This window comes from Myiozetetes cayanensis, unplaced genomic scaffold (genome assembly GCF_022539395.1).
Source record: "Myiozetetes cayanensis isolate MyiCay16 unplaced genomic scaffold, myiCay2020 scf1, whole genome shotgun sequence".
In the NCBI taxonomy this organism is placed as follows: domain Eukaryota; kingdom Metazoa; phylum Chordata; class Aves; order Passeriformes; family Tyrannidae; genus Myiozetetes; species Myiozetetes cayanensis.
In genome coordinates, this window is record NW_026086604.1 from 150,292,479 (window position 1) to 150,311,163 (window position 18,685).

The 18,685-nt window shown below is 65.2% G+C and overlaps 3 protein-coding genes across 3 annotated transcripts in view; 1 reads left to right on the plus strand and 2 right to left on the minus strand.

The window, feature by feature from the left end:
- LOC126651644 (uncharacterized) overlaps nt 1-18,685 on the plus strand; it is a 34,552-nt gene that overhangs the window by 4,196 nt on the left and 11,671 nt on the right. The window contains exons 8-23 of the mRNA XM_050337713.1: nt 3,096-3,830; nt 4,036-4,112; nt 4,449-4,686; nt 5,676-5,852; nt 5,946-6,462; nt 7,333-8,129; nt 9,175-10,045; nt 10,140-10,570; nt 10,679-10,787; nt 11,431-11,652; nt 11,990-12,085; nt 12,213-12,611; nt 13,522-13,648; nt 15,256-15,369; nt 15,601-15,711; nt 16,640-17,552. Coding sequence (XP_050193670.1) covers nt 3,096-3,830; nt 4,036-4,112; nt 4,449-4,686; nt 5,676-5,852; nt 5,946-6,462; nt 7,333-8,129; nt 9,175-10,045; nt 10,140-10,570; nt 10,679-10,787; nt 11,431-11,652; nt 11,990-12,085; nt 12,213-12,611; nt 13,522-13,648; nt 15,256-15,369; nt 15,601-15,711; nt 16,640-17,552 — 5,934 coding nt within the window. The remainder of the gene's footprint in view (nt 1-3,095; nt 3,831-4,035; nt 4,113-4,448; nt 4,687-5,675; nt 5,853-5,945; nt 6,463-7,332; nt 8,130-9,174; nt 10,046-10,139; nt 10,571-10,678; nt 10,788-11,430; nt 11,653-11,989; nt 12,086-12,212; nt 12,612-13,521; nt 13,649-15,255; nt 15,370-15,600; nt 15,712-16,639; nt 17,553-18,685) is intronic.
- On the minus strand, nt 2,664-6,284 carry LOC126636162 (uncharacterized). The gene is made up of 3 exons (XM_050308077.1): nt 5,666-6,284; nt 4,417-4,620; nt 2,664-4,088 (listed from the first exon to the last, which is right to left on the minus strand). Exons 1-3 carry the CDS (start codon nt 6,201-6,203, stop codon nt 3,058-3,060), a joined length of 1,773 nt encoding a protein of 590 aa, XP_050164034.1. The 5' UTR covers nt 6,204-6,284; the 3' UTR covers nt 2,664-3,057.
- Nucleotides 8,707-11,694, minus strand: LOC126636132 (tigger transposable element-derived protein 3-like). Its single transcript, XM_050308037.1, has 3 exons — nt 11,427-11,694; nt 11,074-11,205; nt 8,707-10,953 (listed from the first exon to the last, which is right to left on the minus strand). Exons 1-3 carry the CDS (start codon nt 11,458-11,460, stop codon nt 9,161-9,163), a joined length of 1,959 nt encoding a protein of 652 aa, XP_050163994.1. The 5' UTR covers nt 11,461-11,694; the 3' UTR covers nt 8,707-9,160.

Below are 18,685 nucleotides of genomic sequence, written 5' to 3' on the forward strand. Positions count from 1 at the left end.
CCCCGCGCCACCCCCCGCCTGCCGCTCTGTCCCCCGGCCCCCGCTGCTTATTTTTACTGCCCCCCGCCCCCCGTCCCGCTGTACAGTGCTTGGGGTGTAGTTTTGTATGGACGAAGCGATCCGGAATAAAGTCGTGCTGGGCTGCAGCGCCTTCACCCCAAACCCCGCGGGGTCCCCCGGGGTCTGCGGCCGCTCCTGCCCCGCCCGGGGGTCCCGCACCCCGGGAAGGCAGCGGCAGCAGGGTGGGGAAGGGGGAGTATCGTGGTGGGACACGGGACACGTGGGAATGGGGGAGCTGGGGGTGTGGGGGCTGTGGGATGTCCCCGTGTCACCGGCTGTGGTGGGGCTGTGGAGACCCCCAGAGCAGGGAGGTGCTGCACCCATGGGTGACACTGCTGGGAAGGGAAGGACACGGAACACTGCTCCAGGGAGTGCGTGCACATGTGTGTCTGTGTGTGTGCTCACATGTGTGTCTCTGTGTGTGCTCACGTGTGTGTCTCTGTGTGTGCTCACGTGTGTGTCTGTGTGTGTGCTCACATGTGTGTCTGTGTGTGTGCTCACGTCTGTATGTGTGCTCACGTGTGTGTCTCTGTGTGTGCTCACATGCAGCATGTCTGTGTGTGCTCACATGTGTGTCTCTGTGTGTGCTCACATGTGTGTCTGTGTGTGTGCTCACGTGTGTGTCTGTGTGTGTGCTCACGTGTGTGTCTGTGTGTGTGCTCACATGGGTGTCTGTGTGTGTGCTCACATGCATGTCTGTGTGTGCAGTGTCTATGTGTGCTCACATCTCTGTGTGCTCACGTGTCTGTGCTCACACATCTGTGAGTGCTCATGTGTGTCTGTGTGTGCTCACACGTGTCTGTGTGTGCTCACCTGTGTGTCTGTGTGTGCTCACACCTGTGTGTCTGTGTGTGCTCACACGTGTCTGTGTGTGCTCACACGTCTGTGTGTGCTCACACCTGTGTGTCTGTGTGTGCTCACACGTGTCTGTGTGTGCTCACACGTGTGTCTGTGTGCTCACACGTGTCTGTGTGTGCTCACACCTGTGTCTGTGTGCTCACACCTGTGTGTCTGTGTGTGCTCACACGTCTGTGTGTGCTCACACCTGTGTGTCTGTGTGTGCTCACACATATTCACACCCCAGCCCTGGTGTGTCGAGCTCCCTGGAGTCAAGAGTGCCCTGAGTCTCCCCATGCACCTGATCCCCCCAACCCACAGCCCCCCGCTTCTCAAACCCTTTCCTGCATCTCCACTTCCCAACATTTCTCATTTTTCCTGCCTTTCCTGAGGCTCTGGGGCTGCCTCCAAGGTCTCCCCAGGGCACGAGCCCAGCACCCACCTCCCTGCACCCCTAAACCCTTCTGCAAATCATGTGAATTGGCTGAACCTGCCCCTCCTGTTCTCCATCCCCAGGTCCCTCCTGTCCCCTGTCACTGACCCATCCCCAGGTCCCTCCTACCCTTGATTTGGGGATATTTCACTCCATTTTTTCACTGCAGCCATGGGAAGCTGTGGCCCTTCCCCAGGCACCCCCTGGTCCCCAGCTGGGTGTCCCTGTCCCCCTCGAGGCCCCAAACAGAGCCGGGTGACCCAGCAAGTGCCACAGCTCCTGCTGCCCCACTGCCCCTCCCCGGGGGCTGCCCCCACCTGCCCCATCCCAGGCAGGGGGGAAGGAGCTGGCACCGAGCAGGACGTGGCAGGTGGGGTGTCCCCATGTCCTGGGGGGCTGGAGGGGGGGACACAGCACAGGAGGGGCCCAGGGCTCGGCAGTGCTGTCACCCCGATGTGGGCTGGGGATGGAGGGGGCAGAGGGTATGACACTGGGGTGCCCTGGGGACACTGCACAATCCTTGGGGACACTGCACACTGCTGGGGACACTGCAAGTTGTTGGGGACCGTGCACACATCCTGGGGACACTGCACAACCCCTGGGGACTTCACACGCTGCTGGGGGACACTGCCCGGGGTCACTGCACAATGCCCAGGGACCCCACGTGCTGCTGGCAACCTGGGACACTCCCTGGGGACACTGCGTGTTGCCCAAAGCTCTTTACACAATGCGAGGGACCCTCTGCACCGCCTGGGGACCCCAAACACTGCTGGAAACCTTGGGCAACTCCCTGGGGACACTGCACACTCCTGGGAACCTGGCAGGCTGCCTGGGCACACTCACACTGCTGGGGACCCCAAACATTGCCTGGGCACCCCTAACACTGCTGAGGACCCCAAACCCTCCTGAGGACTATCCTCACTGCCTGGGGACCTCAAACACTCCTGGGGACCCTGAACACTGCTGAGGACTCTCCACATTGCCTGGAGACCCCAGACACTCCTGGGAACCTTCCACGCTGCCCCTGCAGGCCCCCCCCACCAAGCTGTACATGCCATCACCCCTCTCCAGGTCCACAAAGGCAGACAAAGTTCCCAGTTCCAAGCCCAGATCCTGCTCTCCCGAGGCTGATCCTGGGTGCTGGGCTCCCCCATAGCAGTGGGGTGAAGCTCAGAGCCACCAAGGTCATTTGTCCCACGTCCCTGTCCCTGTTCAGGGCTGCGCCAGGCAGGGCCATGGGACAAACAACCCCCCGGCCCAGCTCCCGCCCCTACACAGAGATCACACATGAAAAAAAAAAAAAAAAAAGTCTTTTCTGTTTGGATTTTTTTTTTTTTGGAGGCTTTTTTTTTTTTAACAGAAGTTTTATGGTTATATGCAAATTAGTTCATTAAATGATTTGCATAAAATGTTCGCACGTCAGCGACTAAGTGTTCCTAACTCCCCACCCCCCGGAAGGTAGTAAATCCTACTCGACTATGGGCGTCACGCCGCCCCGGCGACACCCACGCGTGTCCCCCGCGGGCTCGGCGTGACCTCGGGGCGCTCACACGCCTCAACACGCGTGTGGGGGACACGTGCCTGGTGCATCGGAGCACAGGGCACGGCACCGGCCACCTGTGTCCCCCCGTGTTCCCCCGCACCTCCCCGCGGAGCAGCGCCCGCACGCGCCGTCCCCGGGGCCGGGCACCCAGCGTGTCCTTGGCGGGCCGGCGCTCGGCCCGTCCCTAGCTGTTGGTGAGGAACAGGCGTCTGTGTCTGGAAGCGGAGCCACGTGGCCGCCCGCGGCGCCGGCCCCGGCCACGGCCACCGAAGGGGCTCCGGCTGGGCACGGCGGCGTCCGCCCACGCGGCGCTCTCGCTCGGCGGCTCCGGGAAGCCGGGCTCGACTTTGGGCTGCTCGAGGAGCGGGCTGGGGTCGCGGCGGGGCTCGGGGGGCGGCGGCGCCGGGCTCTGGCGGGTGCTGGATCGCTCCTGGCGCAGGTAGCGCAGCTCGTCCCGGATGTCCGTGAGGACGCCGAGCAGGCGGAACTGCAGCTCCCGGTCGCGCGCCCGCTCCTCGCGCTGGGTGGCCCGCTCCTCCTGCCACATGGCCAGCTCCTGGTGGTACAGCTGGTCCCACTGCTCCTCCAGGTCGAGCAGGTGATGGATGCTAGTCCTCCAGCTGTCCCGGCGCTCCTCGCGCAGCCGGGAGCAGCCCAGCCCGCGCGGGGGGCCGGGGGCGGCCGGGGCGTCTCCGGGGGGGGAGGCGGAGGAGGGCAGCGATTCCTCGGTCAGGGCGCCGTGGAGCGGGGAACGGGCCGGGGGCTCCTCGTCCGCCGGGGCCTTCTCCCAGGTGGGCCCCATCAGTACCCTGGGCAAGGCGCCCATCTCGGGGCCCGGGCCCCCCGCCTGCTCCTCGGGATGCGCCGAGTCCATCCCGCGGCCCAGGGCGGGCAGGTCGGACACCCCCTCGTGCCCCCAGTCCGAGTGAGCGTCCGCGGGGTTCAAGGAGTCCTCGGGTAGGGAGGTGACGGAGCCCTGGGAGCTGCAGCGGCGGATCAGCATGGCCTGGCGGGACAGCTTCATGTCCTCCTCCGCAGACATGGGGGCCTCGGGCCCCGGCTGCATCCCCGCGGCCCCGCCGTGGCCACGCTCCACCTCCCGGCCCTCCCGTTCCTCCTCCTCCGACATGGAGGCGTAGGAGACCAGGGACTCGTTCCGCAGGGACGGGGAGATGGCCGACACGTCTGGAGTCCGCAGCTCCGGCCCCGACTCGGCTGGAAGAGAAGAGGAAACCTCTGGTGAGACCCAGCGCTGGCCCAGCCCCTGGGGCCCTCACTGACACACAGATCCCAGTGGATCTCCATCGTGACTCCATTGGCAGTGGATCTGCAACCAAATCTGCTGCCAGCAGATCTCCATCCTGACCCTGTGGTCTCCATGCAGACCTCACTCCCAGTAGATCTCCATCCTGACCCCGTCACCTCCATCCAGATTCTGCTCCCAGCGGATCTCCATCTGGACTCAGTGGATCTCCATCCAGACCCAGAGGATCTCCACCCAAACCCCACTCCCAGCGGATCCCCCCTGCTCATTCCCACGTACCGGAGCCGGCCTGCCCCTCTCCTCGGCCGTAGTCGGTGCCGCCGGCGGGGTCGGGGCTCTGTCCCGGCAGCCGCGGCGCGGCCGAGCCCTCCACGTCCGGCAGGGCCGAGGGCTGCCCGTTGGTGTCGATGTAGATGCTGGGGTGGCTCACGCCGGGCTGCAGGTGCATGAAGGGCTGCTTGGACGCGCCAGGGAAGAACAGATCTGTGGGACACACGGGATCCGGCCTCAGCCCGGGGGGACGCGGTGGCACCGAGGCACAGACACCCTGTACGGCCATCCCGTGTGGTCACCATCACCATCACCTCCCCAGCACCACCCTGCACCCTGAGGGCTGGCAACCTTTAATGCCACAGAATCACAGATCAAGGGATCATGGAATACCCTGAGTTGGGACGGACCCCCAAGGATCATCCAGTCCAACTCCTGGCCCCGCACAGGACATCCCAATAATCCCACCCTGTCCCTCAGAGCACTGTCCAAACCCTCCTTGAGCTCTGGTAGCCTTGGGGCTGTGCCCACTGCCCTGGGGAGCCTGTTCAGTGCCAACCACCCTCTGGGGGAAGAGCCTTTCCTGATATTCAACCTAACCCTGCCCTGGCACAGCTCCAGCCATTCCATAGGACTTCCTTCAGCCTAGAGATCTCCTGCTTGGCAAATGATGCATGTCTGGTCCACATTGACCAAGCCCTGAAATGCCCCCAGTGGAATCAGAGGGGCCACACTGGGATCAAAGAACACCAAATTAAAGAAAGAAGAACAAAAAAGATGCGCTTCTGCAAAGTTTGAGAAGTTCCTGCTGATCCTATTGATCTGGCACAGGTTGCCCAGAGAAGCTGTGACTGCCCCATCCCTGGAAGTGTCCAAGGCCAGGTTGGATAGGGCTTGGAGCAGCCTGGGATAGTGGAAGGTGTCCCTGATGATTGCCAGGGGGCTGGAACAAGATGAGCTTTAAGGCCCCTTCCACCCCAAACCATCGCATGACTTCTGTGACTCGTGATCCCGGGTTATTTCCACAGCGGGTTGTTAATCCCAGCACATTCAGTTCCCACCCCTGGCAGTTTGGTACTTGGGCACAACAGGACCACGGCTCTGCTGGGTGCCGTAATCCCAGCACAGACCCCAAAATCTCCTTCCAGAATCCATCACGGAACACCGACACTCGGCAAACACCAGACCTCCCCCATGGAGTACAGCAGGAATGCCGACGCTCCACCCCCCCTGTGCCCGGAGCCCCAGCGCCACTGACCCGGGTCCAGGATGATCTCGGGCTCCGAGTCGTGGCTGGCCTGCAGGAAGGTGGAGGCCACCATCTTCTCCAGGGGCGTGAGGCGCGGCTTGTGGAGCGGCCCCCCGGCGCGGTTCATGGGCAGGTGCTTCTTGGAGGTGATCTTCTTCTTGACGTCCAGCCGCAGGTCGCGCCACTTGTGCTTGAGGTCGTCGATGGAGCGCTCGGTGTAGCCCAGGAAGTTGACGCGGCTTTGGATTTGGGTCCAGAGCTGCTTCCGCCGCACGGGGTGAGCCCGCAGGGCCTCGGACCCGTACAGGGCGCTGAAATGCCGGACCACATTCCAGACCAGCGTCTCGGTCTCGTCATTGGAGAAGTTGGCCTTCCTCTTCCGGCCAGACGCTGGCATCGCCTGCGAGGCTGCGGCAGAGGTGGAAGGGGCACAATTGAACCTCGGTCCCCACTCCTCTCTGTCAGCTCCGGGGGGGAACAGGGGGCTGCGGGAGCCCGAGGGAGCCGCGGAGGAGGGAGCCGAAGCAAGAGCCCCGGAGGCATCCATGGCATGGGAGGCTCGGGCCGGGGAGGATCTAAAGAGCCGCTTCGGCGCAGCACGCGGCGCGGGCGCACCGCATCCCCTCGCCCCGGCTCGGGAGCACCTGGGAGGGGAGAAAAGGAAAGGGCAGCGGTGGGTGGTGGCAGCGTGGGGTGACGGCGAGGGGGCCCCCGGCTCTCTCCAAGCAGAGGCACCCGGGAGCCCCCAGCCAGCTGCCACGGGGGCCACGGAGAGGGACGTGGCCGTGGAGAGCGCTGGGACTGCGGTGAGGGGTGGTGGAGAGCGCCTCGGCCACAGCTCATGCTGCAGCTGCCTCAGAGGGTGCCGAGGAGCACCTCAGGGCCAGGCTGAGGGTGGTGGGGGGCACCTCACGGCCACGGTGAGGGTCTCATGGCCATGTTGACCATGACGGGGAAAGCCTCGGACGTGAGGAGCGCTTGAGGTTCCCAGCAAGGGCCTCGGGGCCACGGCACTGACCGTGACCTTAAGGACAGGTCACTGGGCCAGGCAAAGGCCTTGGCCACGGGGAGCACCTCACGGCCATGGCGAGGACCTCAGTCAAGGCAGGCCTTGCCAAGGGTCTTGGCCATGGTGAGAACATCAAGAGCCCAGTGAGCACCTCAGGTTCCCGGTGAGGACCTTGGGGTCATGGTGAAGCCCAGAGCCATGGTGAGAGCCTCAGGGCCACGGCACAGGCGTTATGGAAGGCCTTGGCCATGGTGAGCACCTCGAGCTCCCAGTGAGGATCTTGGCACCATTGCAGTGATCAAGGCCACGGCAAGTGTTGCAAGGCCATGACAAAGACCATGACGAAGGTCTTGGCCACGGTGAACACCTGAAGATCCCCATGAGGATCTTGGGGACATGGCAAAGACCTTGGCCACGCTGAAGGCCTTGGCCACAGTGAACACCTCAAGTCCCCCATGAGGACCCCAGGGCCGTGGCAAAGACCTTGGTCGTGTTGAAGACCTGCAGCTCCCAGTGAGGACCTTGGGGCCACCACAGCAAAGTCCTTGGCCATGGTGAAGACCCCAAGCTCCCTGTGAGCACCTCAGGACCACGTCAAGAACCTTGGCCGTGGCAAGGGCTGCAAAGCCATGAAGAAGACCTTGGCTATGATGCACACCTGGGCCAGGGGTCACGGTGCACACCTGGGCCAGCAGTGCACCCCTCCGGCTCCCGGCGAGGACCTCGGGACCGCAGCAAAGCCCTCCACCGGGGCGCCCACCCCAACCTCCCACGGCCCCCCGACCCCGGGAGCACAGCGCGGACCCCGCACAAAGCCCCCAGCCCCGCCGTGCCCCCGCCGTCCCTGCCGAGCCCCTCCCCACCCCCTGAGCCCCCGAGCCCGGGCAGCGCCCACCCCGCGGCCTCGGGGCGCCCTGGGATGGGGCGGGGGCTGCGAGCGGCACCCCTCGGCTTTGTTCGCGCTGCTCTTCCCGGGGACAAAGCGGCGGGGCCGGTGCTCGCCCGGCGGACCCCCCCATCCGGGATCCCACTCGGGGGCGCGGGGCAGGCACCGGCCCTGCTCCAGCCCTCCTGCCGCGCCGCAGCGCCCCGGCCCGGGGCATCGCTTACCTGTGCCGGGGCGGGCTGTGGGGCGGGGGCGGCGGCAGGGCCCCGGCGGCGGCGGGAGGGGGCTCAGGTCCGGCGGCGGGTAATGGCTCCCGCCTCGGCGGAACTCGCCTTCATTTCCTCCGAGCGCCGGCGCGGGCCCTGCGCGACCGAGCCGCCCGTGGGCCCCCCCTGCTGGTCCCGCCGTGGAGGGACGGGGGGCGGGGACGGCGGCGGGGGACGGGGGACATCCCTCCGGGATGGGGCATCCCTGCGTCCCGCCCCCGAGCGGCCTGCGGGTACCGCCGTGCGGGTGGACCCCCGTGGGGATCCCGCCGGCATGGGGCATCCCTGCATCCCGCCCCCGAGCGGGCTGCGGTACCCACGCGATGGTGTATCCCCGTGGGGATCCCCCGTGCACCCTGCCCCTGCATCCCCCTCACCCTCTCCTGGATGCTGCGTGTACGCCCGTGGTGGTGCATCCCGGCGGGAATCTCGCCGGGATGGTCCATTCCTGAGTCCCACCCCCCGGGGGGCTGCGGGTATACCTGTGGTGGTGTATCCCTGTGGGGTTCCCTCCCCCCCATTTCACCCCGTCCCTGCCTCCCCTTCCCCCTCTCCTGGGTGCTGAGTTTACCCCTGTAATGGTGTATCCCCCTGGGGGTTCTCCCATGCAACCCATAACTGCACTCCCCCCTCCGGGTCCTGCTTGCCCACCTGTGACTGTGCATCCCTGTGGGGATCCCCCTGCTGCACCCCACAAATGCATCCCTCCCTCCCCGGGTGCTGCTTGCCTGGCACCTATGGGGAGATGGCACAGGTTGGGGTGCTGTGGGGGCCCAGGAGCAGCAATGGTGTCCTCAGGGCAGGGGAGGGGAGGTTTGGGGTTGGGTGTGGGGTGGTCCCGCTGCTCCCAGCAGATGTGAGGGTAAAATACAACATCCACCAGCCGTGCTCCACTTCGCTGAATTCCAGCCTTTTAATGCCTGTAACGCTCCGGGCACCACGTGGTGACAGCAGCCGGTGGCACCTGGTCCCTCTGTGGGAAGGAGCCACTGTCCCTACCACGGGGACACCCCAGCACCACCCCACATACCCCCACAGCAAACACAACTACCCCACTCAGGGCAAATTCCCGCCGGCAGCAGCTCCACACCCATTCCCTTTGGCTGCAGCAGCCACCCCTCTGGAGAAGGTTCTGGAACCAGGTTTGTGCCCCTGGCACTGCCCCATGGGTGACACCCAGAGCGCGGTGGCTCTGCAGCCCCCACGCACGGTGACCCCACGGGGCCACGCAGACCCACAGCAAACCCCACGGCACAACTGCAGGGCACGGTGGCCAGGCCGGGCCGGTGACAGCCCCGGTGAGCACCGGGCACGAGTGGCTCTGGGCATGGCCAGACGCCCCCTCACTGCCTGGGAGGGGTGTCCCCACGGAGGGCTCGCCCGGCGCCGGCCGACACCATGTGCACCGCGTCCTCCAGCTCGTAGAAGGCCTGGAAGAGGTCTGGCGAGGTGGCCTGGCACTCCAGGTACCGCCGCAGCGTGGCCAGGCTCCTCCAGACCTCCCGCTCCGAGGGGCAGGGCGGCACGGCCGCCAGCTCTGCCCCATCCTCGCCCTCCGCCATCCCCTCGTCCCCGTCCGCCCCCGCCAGTTCCCCGCCGCGCTCCAGCTGCTCCCGGCCCAGCGCCCCGTGTGCCGGGCTGAGGGACGCGGCCTCGGCACCGGGGGTGAAGCCGGCGGCACGGAAGCAGCTGGCGATGAGCCCCGGGGACACGTCCCCCCAGGCCTGCGCCAGCATGTGCAGCACGTCCAGCAGGGTGGGCTGGCCCGCGCCGCGCTCCACCGGCAGCCACCGCAGCAGCCGGCGCCGGTAGTGGCCCTTGAGGTCGCCGGCGATGCCGCGGTCCAGGGGCTGTGCCAGGGCGGCGGCCAGAGGGACGAAGACCATCCTGACGTTGGACAGCTGGAGGTAGGGGTGCGCCTCGTGCTTGGCGAGGAGCAGGAGGACCCTCTTGCCCTGTCGCCGCATCCCCTCGTTGAACTCCTGCAGCCACTCGGCAAAGAGCGGCGCGGTCAGGCCGCCCGGGCTGCCGGCGCGGTAACTCCACGGCATCTGCTCCAGGTTGACGCCGCGCAGGCAGCGCGGCCGGGGGCTCTCGCCCAGCGCCCGCAGCGGCAGCTTCTCAGAGCCGCTGGCGTTGGCGCAGAGCAGCAGCGTGAGCCGCTCGCCGGGGCAGCCGGCCGGGAGCGGCACCGCAGCCTCCCCGCAGGAGAAGATGTCGGAGGGCGCGTAGCCGCGGAGCAGCGCGGGCAGCACCGTGCCGGCCCAGTGCTCCGCCGGCGGCTGCTCCGCGTCCCCCTTCTCTGCCGGCGGCTTCTTGAAGGCCGCGACACGTGCCAGCCACCCGCCGCTGTGCTCGGGGCCGGGCCGGCCCAGCGCCCCTGCCAGCTGCCTGGCCCTGAGCTGCAGCAGCGGGCGGCCCGCGGGCAGCTCGGCGGCGCGGGCGCCCTCCACCCAGCGCAGCAGCGCGGCCTCCAGCGCCCCGTCCTTGCCCTCCCGCTTGCGCTTGCGCTCGGGGTCTCCGCTGCGCTGCCACTCGCTCAGGATGCGCTCCTTGTTCTTGATGATGCGGCAGATCTGGGGCTGCGACACCCCGAAGCGCTTGGCCAGCTCGCTCTGCGACACCTTGGGGCCCTCCAGCATCTCCAGCACTCGCACCTTCTCCGTCAGCGACAGCTCCTTGCGCTCCTTGCGCGGTGCCACCGCGGCCCCCTCGGCCGTTCCTGGGGCACGGCCGGCACAGGGAGCTGGGCGGTGGGTGCTGCCCGTGGCCCCCAGCCCCGCCGGCTCGGCGAGGCCCCCGTCACAGCGGCCGCAGGCGTAGCCGCGCTCCAGACCACGCACCAGCCGGTGCCGCACCAGGTCCGGCTTCTGCCCCACGCCCCGGCCGCACTCGGGGCACTCCAGCGGCGGCTCCCCCGGCCGGCAGCGGTGGCTCTCGAAGGCGGGGAGGGAGGTGATGAACGCCCCGGTACCCGCACCGGGATTCAGCTCCGGCTCGGCGACGCCGCAGTAGCTGCAGCCCTGCTCCCGCAGCGGGACGAGGAATTCGGTGGGGCCCGTGTGGAGGGCCGGGGGGGAGCAGGGGGGTGGGGACACCCCCTCCTCAGTCTTCACCTCCTTCCCCAGCCAGTCCCCTGTGGAGACAGGAGTGCGCTGCGGAGGGCCCTCCTCACCGGGATTGCCATGGCTTGGTAGGATCCGACCCATCACCCGATCCCTGTTCCCAATCCCATCTGCCCCCCTGTCCCGCTCACCCTGGGAGGGGCCGGCGGGTGTCGCACGTGGCCGGGGGCTCTGGTGCTCCCCGTAGCGCCCCACGGCCACCTCCACCACCTCGTCCCCTCGCTCCACCTCGGCCAGGATGTCGGGTTTGGTGACGGCGTAACCTGTCACGGAGACAAGGGGAGGGATGGCCGGTGATGCCACCGGAGATGCAACTGGTCACAACAGGCCGGTGTTCACATCCCCCACCACAGCTGTCCGTGGTCCCGCGGTGGCCCCGGAGCCACGCCGTGACCTCCTGTTCCCAGTGAGCGCTGGCCGCGCTCACGGCCGGGACACGACCGGCAGCACCGGGACCGGTGCCGGGATAGATCGGGCGCCTCACCCAGGTCGACGGGATGCTGGCGGTCCTCCTTCATGGCACCGGCCTCGTCCCGCTCCTCGGGGAGGCGCGGGAGCGCCTGCTCCAGGTGCCGCTGCCGGTCCCGCTCCCGCCGAGGCCTCCCCGGTGGGCGGGGGGTTCAGTGATGCCGCACCGGGATGACGGCGCGCGGGATGACGGGCGACGGGACGCGGCGAGGGCGGTGCCCGTGGCGGGGGCGGCGAGCCCCGTCGGGCCGCGGCGGCGGTGCCGCACCCGTCCCCGTCCGTGTCCCCGTCCGTGTCCCCGTCCGTGTCCCCCTCCCCGTCCCCTCCCGGTGCCGCCGCCGCCCCCGCCCCGCGCGCGGCCCCGCCATAGGCGACGCCGGGAGCGGCGCGACCGCCCTGCCGGCGCCCGCCCAGCGCGCGGTCCGCCCGCCGCCCCGCCCAATGGGCACGCGGTCCGCCCGCCGCCCCGCCCAATGGGCGCGCGGTCCGCCCGCCGGCGGGGCGCCGCGGCGGTGCCGGCGCTCCCAGCGCGCCCCGCGCCCTCGGCATGGCCGCCCCGCCCCGCCGCTGCTGAGCCGCCGCCGCCGCCGCCGCCCGCAACCCCGCGCTCCCGCCCCGCGCCGCCCGCACCGCCCGCGCCGCCCGCGCCGCATGGCCGACTGGGCCCCCGCTCAGGTAAGCGCTGCCCGGCCCCTCCGCCCCGCCGCCCGCCGCCTCCCCCGCCGCCCCGGCCCTGCGTCCCGCCCCCCCCCGCCACGGGTGCGGGAGCGTCCCCGCGCTGAGCGCCGCGCCGTCCCCGCAGGAGCTGGAGAGCATGATGGAGTCGCAGGAGCTGGGCCTGGAGCAGGCGCTGGCCGCCCCCGAGCAGGGCCCCGGCGGCGAGGCCGAGCTGCCCGCCGCGGAGATCTCCCTGACGCTCGTCACCGAGATCCAGGCCGTGGACAGGAAGGTGGACACGCAGGCGGCCCAGCTGATGAACCTGGAGGGCAGGATGAGGATGGCCGAGACGAAGCTGATCGGCTGCGAGAAGACGGCGGTGGAGTTCGGGAACCAGCTGGAGAGCAAGTGGACGGCGCTGGGCACCCTCATCCAGGAGTACGGGCAGCTGCAGAAGCGCCTGGAGAACATGGAGAACCTGCTCAAGAACAGGAACTTCTGGATCCTGCGGCTGCCCCCGGGGGCGAAAGGGGAAGTCCCCAAGGTAACGGTCCGATGCTCCCCGATGCTCCCTGCTGCAAAACCGGGCTGCTCTGCACATCTGCTGGGCTAGAGCCCCGTGCCCTCTGCTCACAGACCCATAGCCTGGGCTCACAGCCCCATGTCCTGCGCTCACAGCCCCATATTCTCGCTCACAGCCCCATGTCCTCGCTCACAGCCCCGTGCTCACAGATCCACATCTTGCACTCACAGCCCTGTGCCCTGTAGAGCCCCATGCCCTGTGCAGCCCCGTGCCCAGCACTCAGAGCCCCCAGAGGCTGCATTCCCAGCCCTGTGCCCTGCACTCACAGCTCCATACCCTGCGCTCAGCCCTGTGTTCTCTGGCCCATATCCTGCACTCCCAGCCCCACAGCCCTGCACTCCCAGCCCGTTTTGGGGCAGCTGCAGTGCTGAGCAGCAGTTCCCCCACAGCAGTGCCTTTCCTTCAGCCCTGGGTGAGAAGCACCAGCACAGGTCCCATTGTGTTAATGATGCTCTCCTCATTATGTACTTGGGATCCTCCCAAAACGCTCTGGGGGGGTCACAAACTCCTCAGGGGGCAGCCCTGCTCGGCTCATGTGGAACTGTGTGGCTCAGCCCCCTGTGCCTGGGGGGGTTTGGGAGCACCCCTGGTGCCTGCCCAGAGGTGATGAGCAACCGAACTGTGTCAAAAATGAGGCGTAAAAGCGCCTGTGAAGGCAGGAGGAGGCTGAGCAGGGGGGAGGTGACAGAAGGGGACAGGGGAAATCCCTGTCGGGTCCCCTGGGGGATGAGGCACGTGGGAAGGACCAAGTGCTCTTGCCTGGGACTGTCCTGTGTGATGCTTGAGGAGCTTGAAGGAGAGAACTGAATGAGAAAACACCCCCAGGTGTTTCCTTAAACGAGAAACAAACCCCTGATGCTTCCCCGTGCAGGTCCCTGTGGCCTTCAACGACGCTTCGTTCAACTTCTCGGAGGAGGAGTGGAAGAGCCTGAACGAGTGGCAGAAGGAGCTGTACAGGCACATCATGAAGGGCAACTACGAGGCCGTCATCTCCATGGGTAACCACGGGCTGGGGTCTGCCCTGAGCCCCCTGGGGCACCAGCTTTTCCCGGGAACTGGTGGATGGATGGATGGAAGCAGCGCCGTGTCCGGCAGGAGCAGGGAGGGGGATGGTGTGCTGGTTTGGGAAGGTGTTGCGCAGCCCTGGCAATGAGTTCAGCCCTCACCAGCTCAGGGGAAGGGTGGAAGGATGTCCCTGGTGGTCCTTGTGGCCAGGAGAGCACCTGGGTCGTGAGGAGGAGGAGGAGGAGGAGGAGGAGGAGGAAGAGGGGAAGTGAGAGGACCCTCAATCCAAGCAAAGCTGAGCGATAGGGGAGTTCCTTTGTCATGCCAAGGTCCACAGATCCACTGCTCTGGGTGCATCAGCCTGCTGGCCCCTTCGGGCAGCAGAGGGGTGCCCTGTGCCCTGCCTCTGAGGGTCCTTCCAGCCCTTTCCGTGGCCCTTCCGTGAGGAGGAGGTTTGCCAGTGCTGCCTGGGCACTCTGTCTGGCCCCAGGGAGCGAGTCCTGCTCCATCTGTTGCTGGGGAGAAGCTGCAGGCGAGACCGAGCTCTGCCTTCTGCTTTCCCCTCAGCAGCTCAGGGCACAGCATTCCCAGCTGAAGGAATGCGCTCCGCTCGCTCCTGCCAGTCCTGGCTGTGGGAATTCCCTCTGGGGAACGTTGCCTTCACAACATGTTCTCAGAAATGACCTTGCCTTGGCTGGACAGGGGGTGGGAGCACAGACACCGTCCCTGGTGCTCGGGCACTTCCCTGTGCCGAGGGCAGGCTCACCCACCTCCCTCCATCCGGCTCTGCCCAGCCCAGCCCTTTTGTGCTGGTTTTCCCCCTCCTTTCTTCCTTTATTTCTCTGAACGGAGGTCTCGTGCAGTCCCTGTGCACCAGGGAAGAAGGTGAGGGGTAAACACTGCCCCCCACTCTCCTGTTTACACACCAGTCCCGTGTGCTGCTCCCGAGGCACGGGAACATAACGGTCCCAAAGAAGGGGACCTGGGGATCTGAGCCTGGAGCTCAGAAAAACGTGTCTGTGCTTTATCCAAAGGTTTCCTTTGAGAAACAAGGTCACGGGGTTTGGCTCTGGTATAAGGCCAACAGATCCACTAGAGCGGGGTGGAATTTAATCCCCAGAGACTCACACGTGTCTGGAAATGAAGTTTTCCGCTCTCTGCTCGAGGAGAGATGGTGATTGTCCCCTTTCCCAAAATCCACGAGCAGCCTGTGGCTCGGACGAGTAGGAGGAGCGGTCCTGGCTGGAGGGAACCACACAGGGAGGGCACTGCTGACAGCTCTGGTGCTGTCCCCGAGCTGAAGTCCCCATTGCAATGGATCTTAGGGAGGAGAAGACAGGAAGCCTGGAGGTGAGTGCAGATGCATTTTCTTATTCTCCTCCTCACACTGCAGGCTGGGAGTTGCTCCTCACCTGAGCAGAGTGTGCTCCTGCATCGCTCAGTCCAGGGCCCACACAAGGTGAGAGGTGCACACGGGTGGGAGCACCTTCCTCAGCCTCTCTCTTTGTGTTCCCCAGCGAAGGAAGGTTGGTGGGCGAAGGTCTGAGTTCCTCTCCCACGAGGGCAGGGGGAATCATCCTGATCCTCTTTTCCCGTGCAGACGCTGCCATTTCCAAGCCCGACATGCTGTCCCGGATCGAGCAGGGAGAGGATCCCAACGCCGAGGAGCAGGAGGACTCTGAGGCAGGGGAGACCCCCACAGACCCCAGCACCGGTGAGCCACCAGACTGCTGGGACTCGCTGGGGCTGAGATCCGATTCGTGGGCGATGTTTGAGTCCTTCCAGGCGGGGAGGTGGAAGCAGATTGGGGTGGTTTTGTCCTCTCTGTCCCCGGGTACAGGGGGACTTTCCCAGTCGTCCCCCGCCTGGTGCCTCCGTCTCTCCCGGAATCCTCTGAAGCAGCTGGGAGGTGGGAGTGTAACTCCTGTTGTTTTCTCTCACGCAGAGTTTTTCTTCCCTGGGCCTGACGAGAGCTCGTGGGGTAAATACGAGGAGACTCTGGCTGAGAGCCACGAGGGCTCTGAGGAAGAGGAGAGCATGGAGGTCCCTGGTACATGTGAGTGCACTGACCTGCTTGGCAAGTGTCCCTTGCCTGGATGTGCTTTTGCTTCTCATTCCCGGGAGCAGCTCAGCTGTTCTGGATGATGCTTTTCCAGAATTTCAGTGTTGATAGTTACTTTGAGTCACTGTCTATACCATGGGAGACCCTTCGGCCTCAGGCAGTGGGGGCCTTCCCAACCCACGAGGAAAAGAGATTTTACTCTCCTTTCCACAATTTTTTTTGCCTTTATCCTAAACCACAAGACCTGTCTTGTTACACCTTCTGCTGAGCAAGCCCCTTTTTCCCTTTGGCCAGATATATATAGGTTATATATAGAATATTATAATATATTTGAGGGCAAGAAGGTGCTGGAGCATGTGCAGGGAAGGGAGCAGAGCTGGTAAGGGGCTGGAGCAGCTGAGGGAGCTGGGGGGGCTCAGCCTGGAGAAAAGGAGGCTCAGGGGGGACCTTCTGGCTCTGCAATCCCTGACAGGAGGGGGGAGCCGGGGGGTTCGGGCTCTGCTCCCAGGGAACAGGGACAGGAGGAGAGGGAACGGCCTCAGGCTGTGCCAGGGGAGGCTCAGGTTGGATACTGGGAAAATTTCTTGCCCCAAAGGATTGTCAGGCACTGGAACAGGATGCCCAGGGCAGGGGTGGAGTCCCCATCCCTGGAAGGATTTAAAAGCTGTGTGGATGTGGCATCTGGGGACAGGGGTCAGCGGCCCTGGCAGTGCTGGGGGACCAGTTGGGTTCGATGGTCTCCGAGGGCTTTTCCAGCCTTAACAATTCTGTGATTCCTTTGGCCTTGGCTGTGTCCCAGGACAGCAGTGCCAGGCACTGAGCTGGGTGTGCACGGCAGAGCCCACCCGTGCCCCGGGGAATTGTGGTGTAAATAACGACCCGGTTCTTGTCTCGGCGAGTGACGAGTGCTCTGCCCTGCCAGACGAACAGCCCTGCGACGAGGAAGGTCCCGAGAGCCTGGAGCTTCCCAGGTCGTTGGCAGGGAAGTGGGAAGAGGTTTTTTCCGCCCCGGAGGAGGAAATGCAGTCGAGCAGCAAGAACCAGAGCGGGTCGGACCCGCAGCAGCGAACGGCAGCGGGCAACGGGCTGAGACGCTCCGTGCGCCGCAGGAGGGACTTGGCCAAGAAGGATCCCCCCGAGGAAGGAGCCGCGGAAAAGGGGCCCTACATCTGCTGCGAGTGCGGGGAGAGCTTCCTGGACAAGCAGCTCTTTGCCACCCACCAGAAGGCGCACGCCAGGGAGGAGGCCTGCACTTCCCTGGAGCGCGGCGAGGGCCTCTGGCAGAAATCCAAGCCCAAGGGCCAGGGCTCCTCCCGCTCCAAACCGTCCAAGCGCCCCGACGGCGACAAGGGCTCCGGCATCAAGTACGGCCTCGTCAGGCACCAGGTGAACAACATGGTGGAGAGGCCTTACACCTGCTCCCAGTGCAAGGAGAGCTTCAGCCTGGAAGTGAGTCTTATCCTGCACCAGAAGCTGCACACGGGGAAGGGCGACGGGCCGCTGACGTGCACCTACTGCGGGAAGGACTTCCGAGACCTCTCCAAAGCCATCCGCCACCAGCGCATCCACACCGGGGAGAGGCCCTACCAGTGCACGGAGTGCGGGAAGAGCTTCATCCGCCGGGATCACCTGCTCAAGCACTGGCGGGTGCACACCGGGGAGACCCCCTACCAGTGCCCCGTCTGCGGGAAGCACTTCCGCTACAAAGAGTCCCTGAATTGCCACCAGAAAATCCACTCCCGCAACCCGCGGCCCACGGAGGATTCGCAGCTGGGCCTGGAGTCGGCGGGGACCCAAACCAAGCATTTCTGCGTGAAAAAAGAGACTACGCAGTAGCCGAGGTGGGGCCGGGGCAGGAGGGCTCGCGGTGACCGTGACGGTGCAGCATGATGGCAGGTGACTTGTATCGCAGCTAATCCACGTGGTCATGCTACAAAAGCTTTGGTGAAGCATCCAAGGAATTCCTCTTACAAACTCTGACCGGCCGGCCCAGGCACCTCTGCGGCCCCGCGGGGTCCCGCGGCTCTCCCGCCGCGGCGGCGGCCCCTGCACAGGGTTGGATTTTGCCTGTAGAGAATAATCCCGAGCGATTCTCCGGGGCCCGTATTTAGCAGGTGTTCCCCCACCTATCTTTGTGCATATTCAGGAGTGACAAGCTTTCGCTTTCTTTTTTCCACTCGTTTCACTGCAAGGCTGGAAGCGCGAGGAGGGAGGAGGGAAGGAAGGTGCCATTCCCAGGCGGCTGGTCGCCCGCTCCCGCCGTGCTGCCGCGTCCCGAGAGGCTGCCAGGCCAGGACTGGGATGAAGGGAGGAGAGGCGAGGCAGAGAGGTGGGTTAGGGCACGACACGGGGTTTGTGGAAGGCGGGAGAGCGGAGAGGAGAGCGCGGCAAAGAGCAAGGTGAGAGAAAGCAGGTGCGGGAGAAGGGGCTGAGGACATTTGGAGCAGGAGGAGTCGGGAAGGGCAGCGTTTGGAGGCGTGGTGGGATCACGTCTCCCCTCTTTGGAAGGGTGTCTCTGGCACCAGGCGGGCTGTGGTTTCCCTCTGGCCCAAGGGGACGGCACTGCTGGGCCGACACACGGACTCCTGTCAGTGAAGGTGATTTTATTACTGTTTTTTAACTGGGTTTGGTCTCACTCAGGTAAGTCAGACGAGTGAAAGCAGCTTCTCCTAACCCCTGTAAAGAGCTGTTTGGTTTTTAGTTAACATAGAAGTAGTATATTATTATTATTATTATTATTATTATGAACTATTATTATTATTATTATTAATTATTATGATGATGATAATACTACAAGGAAAGGTGTGACACTATATTTCACAGTTGCTCTAAAACACTTCCATGTTATGCGATAAAACGCCCGGAGTTTTCCAGCCGTTTGTGTAAATATTGGTTGACTTCTGGAGCTGTTGGTGTTGTTCCGAGGTGCCTGTACGTGGTGTCTCTTCGCTGTGTATCGTCAGCTGCT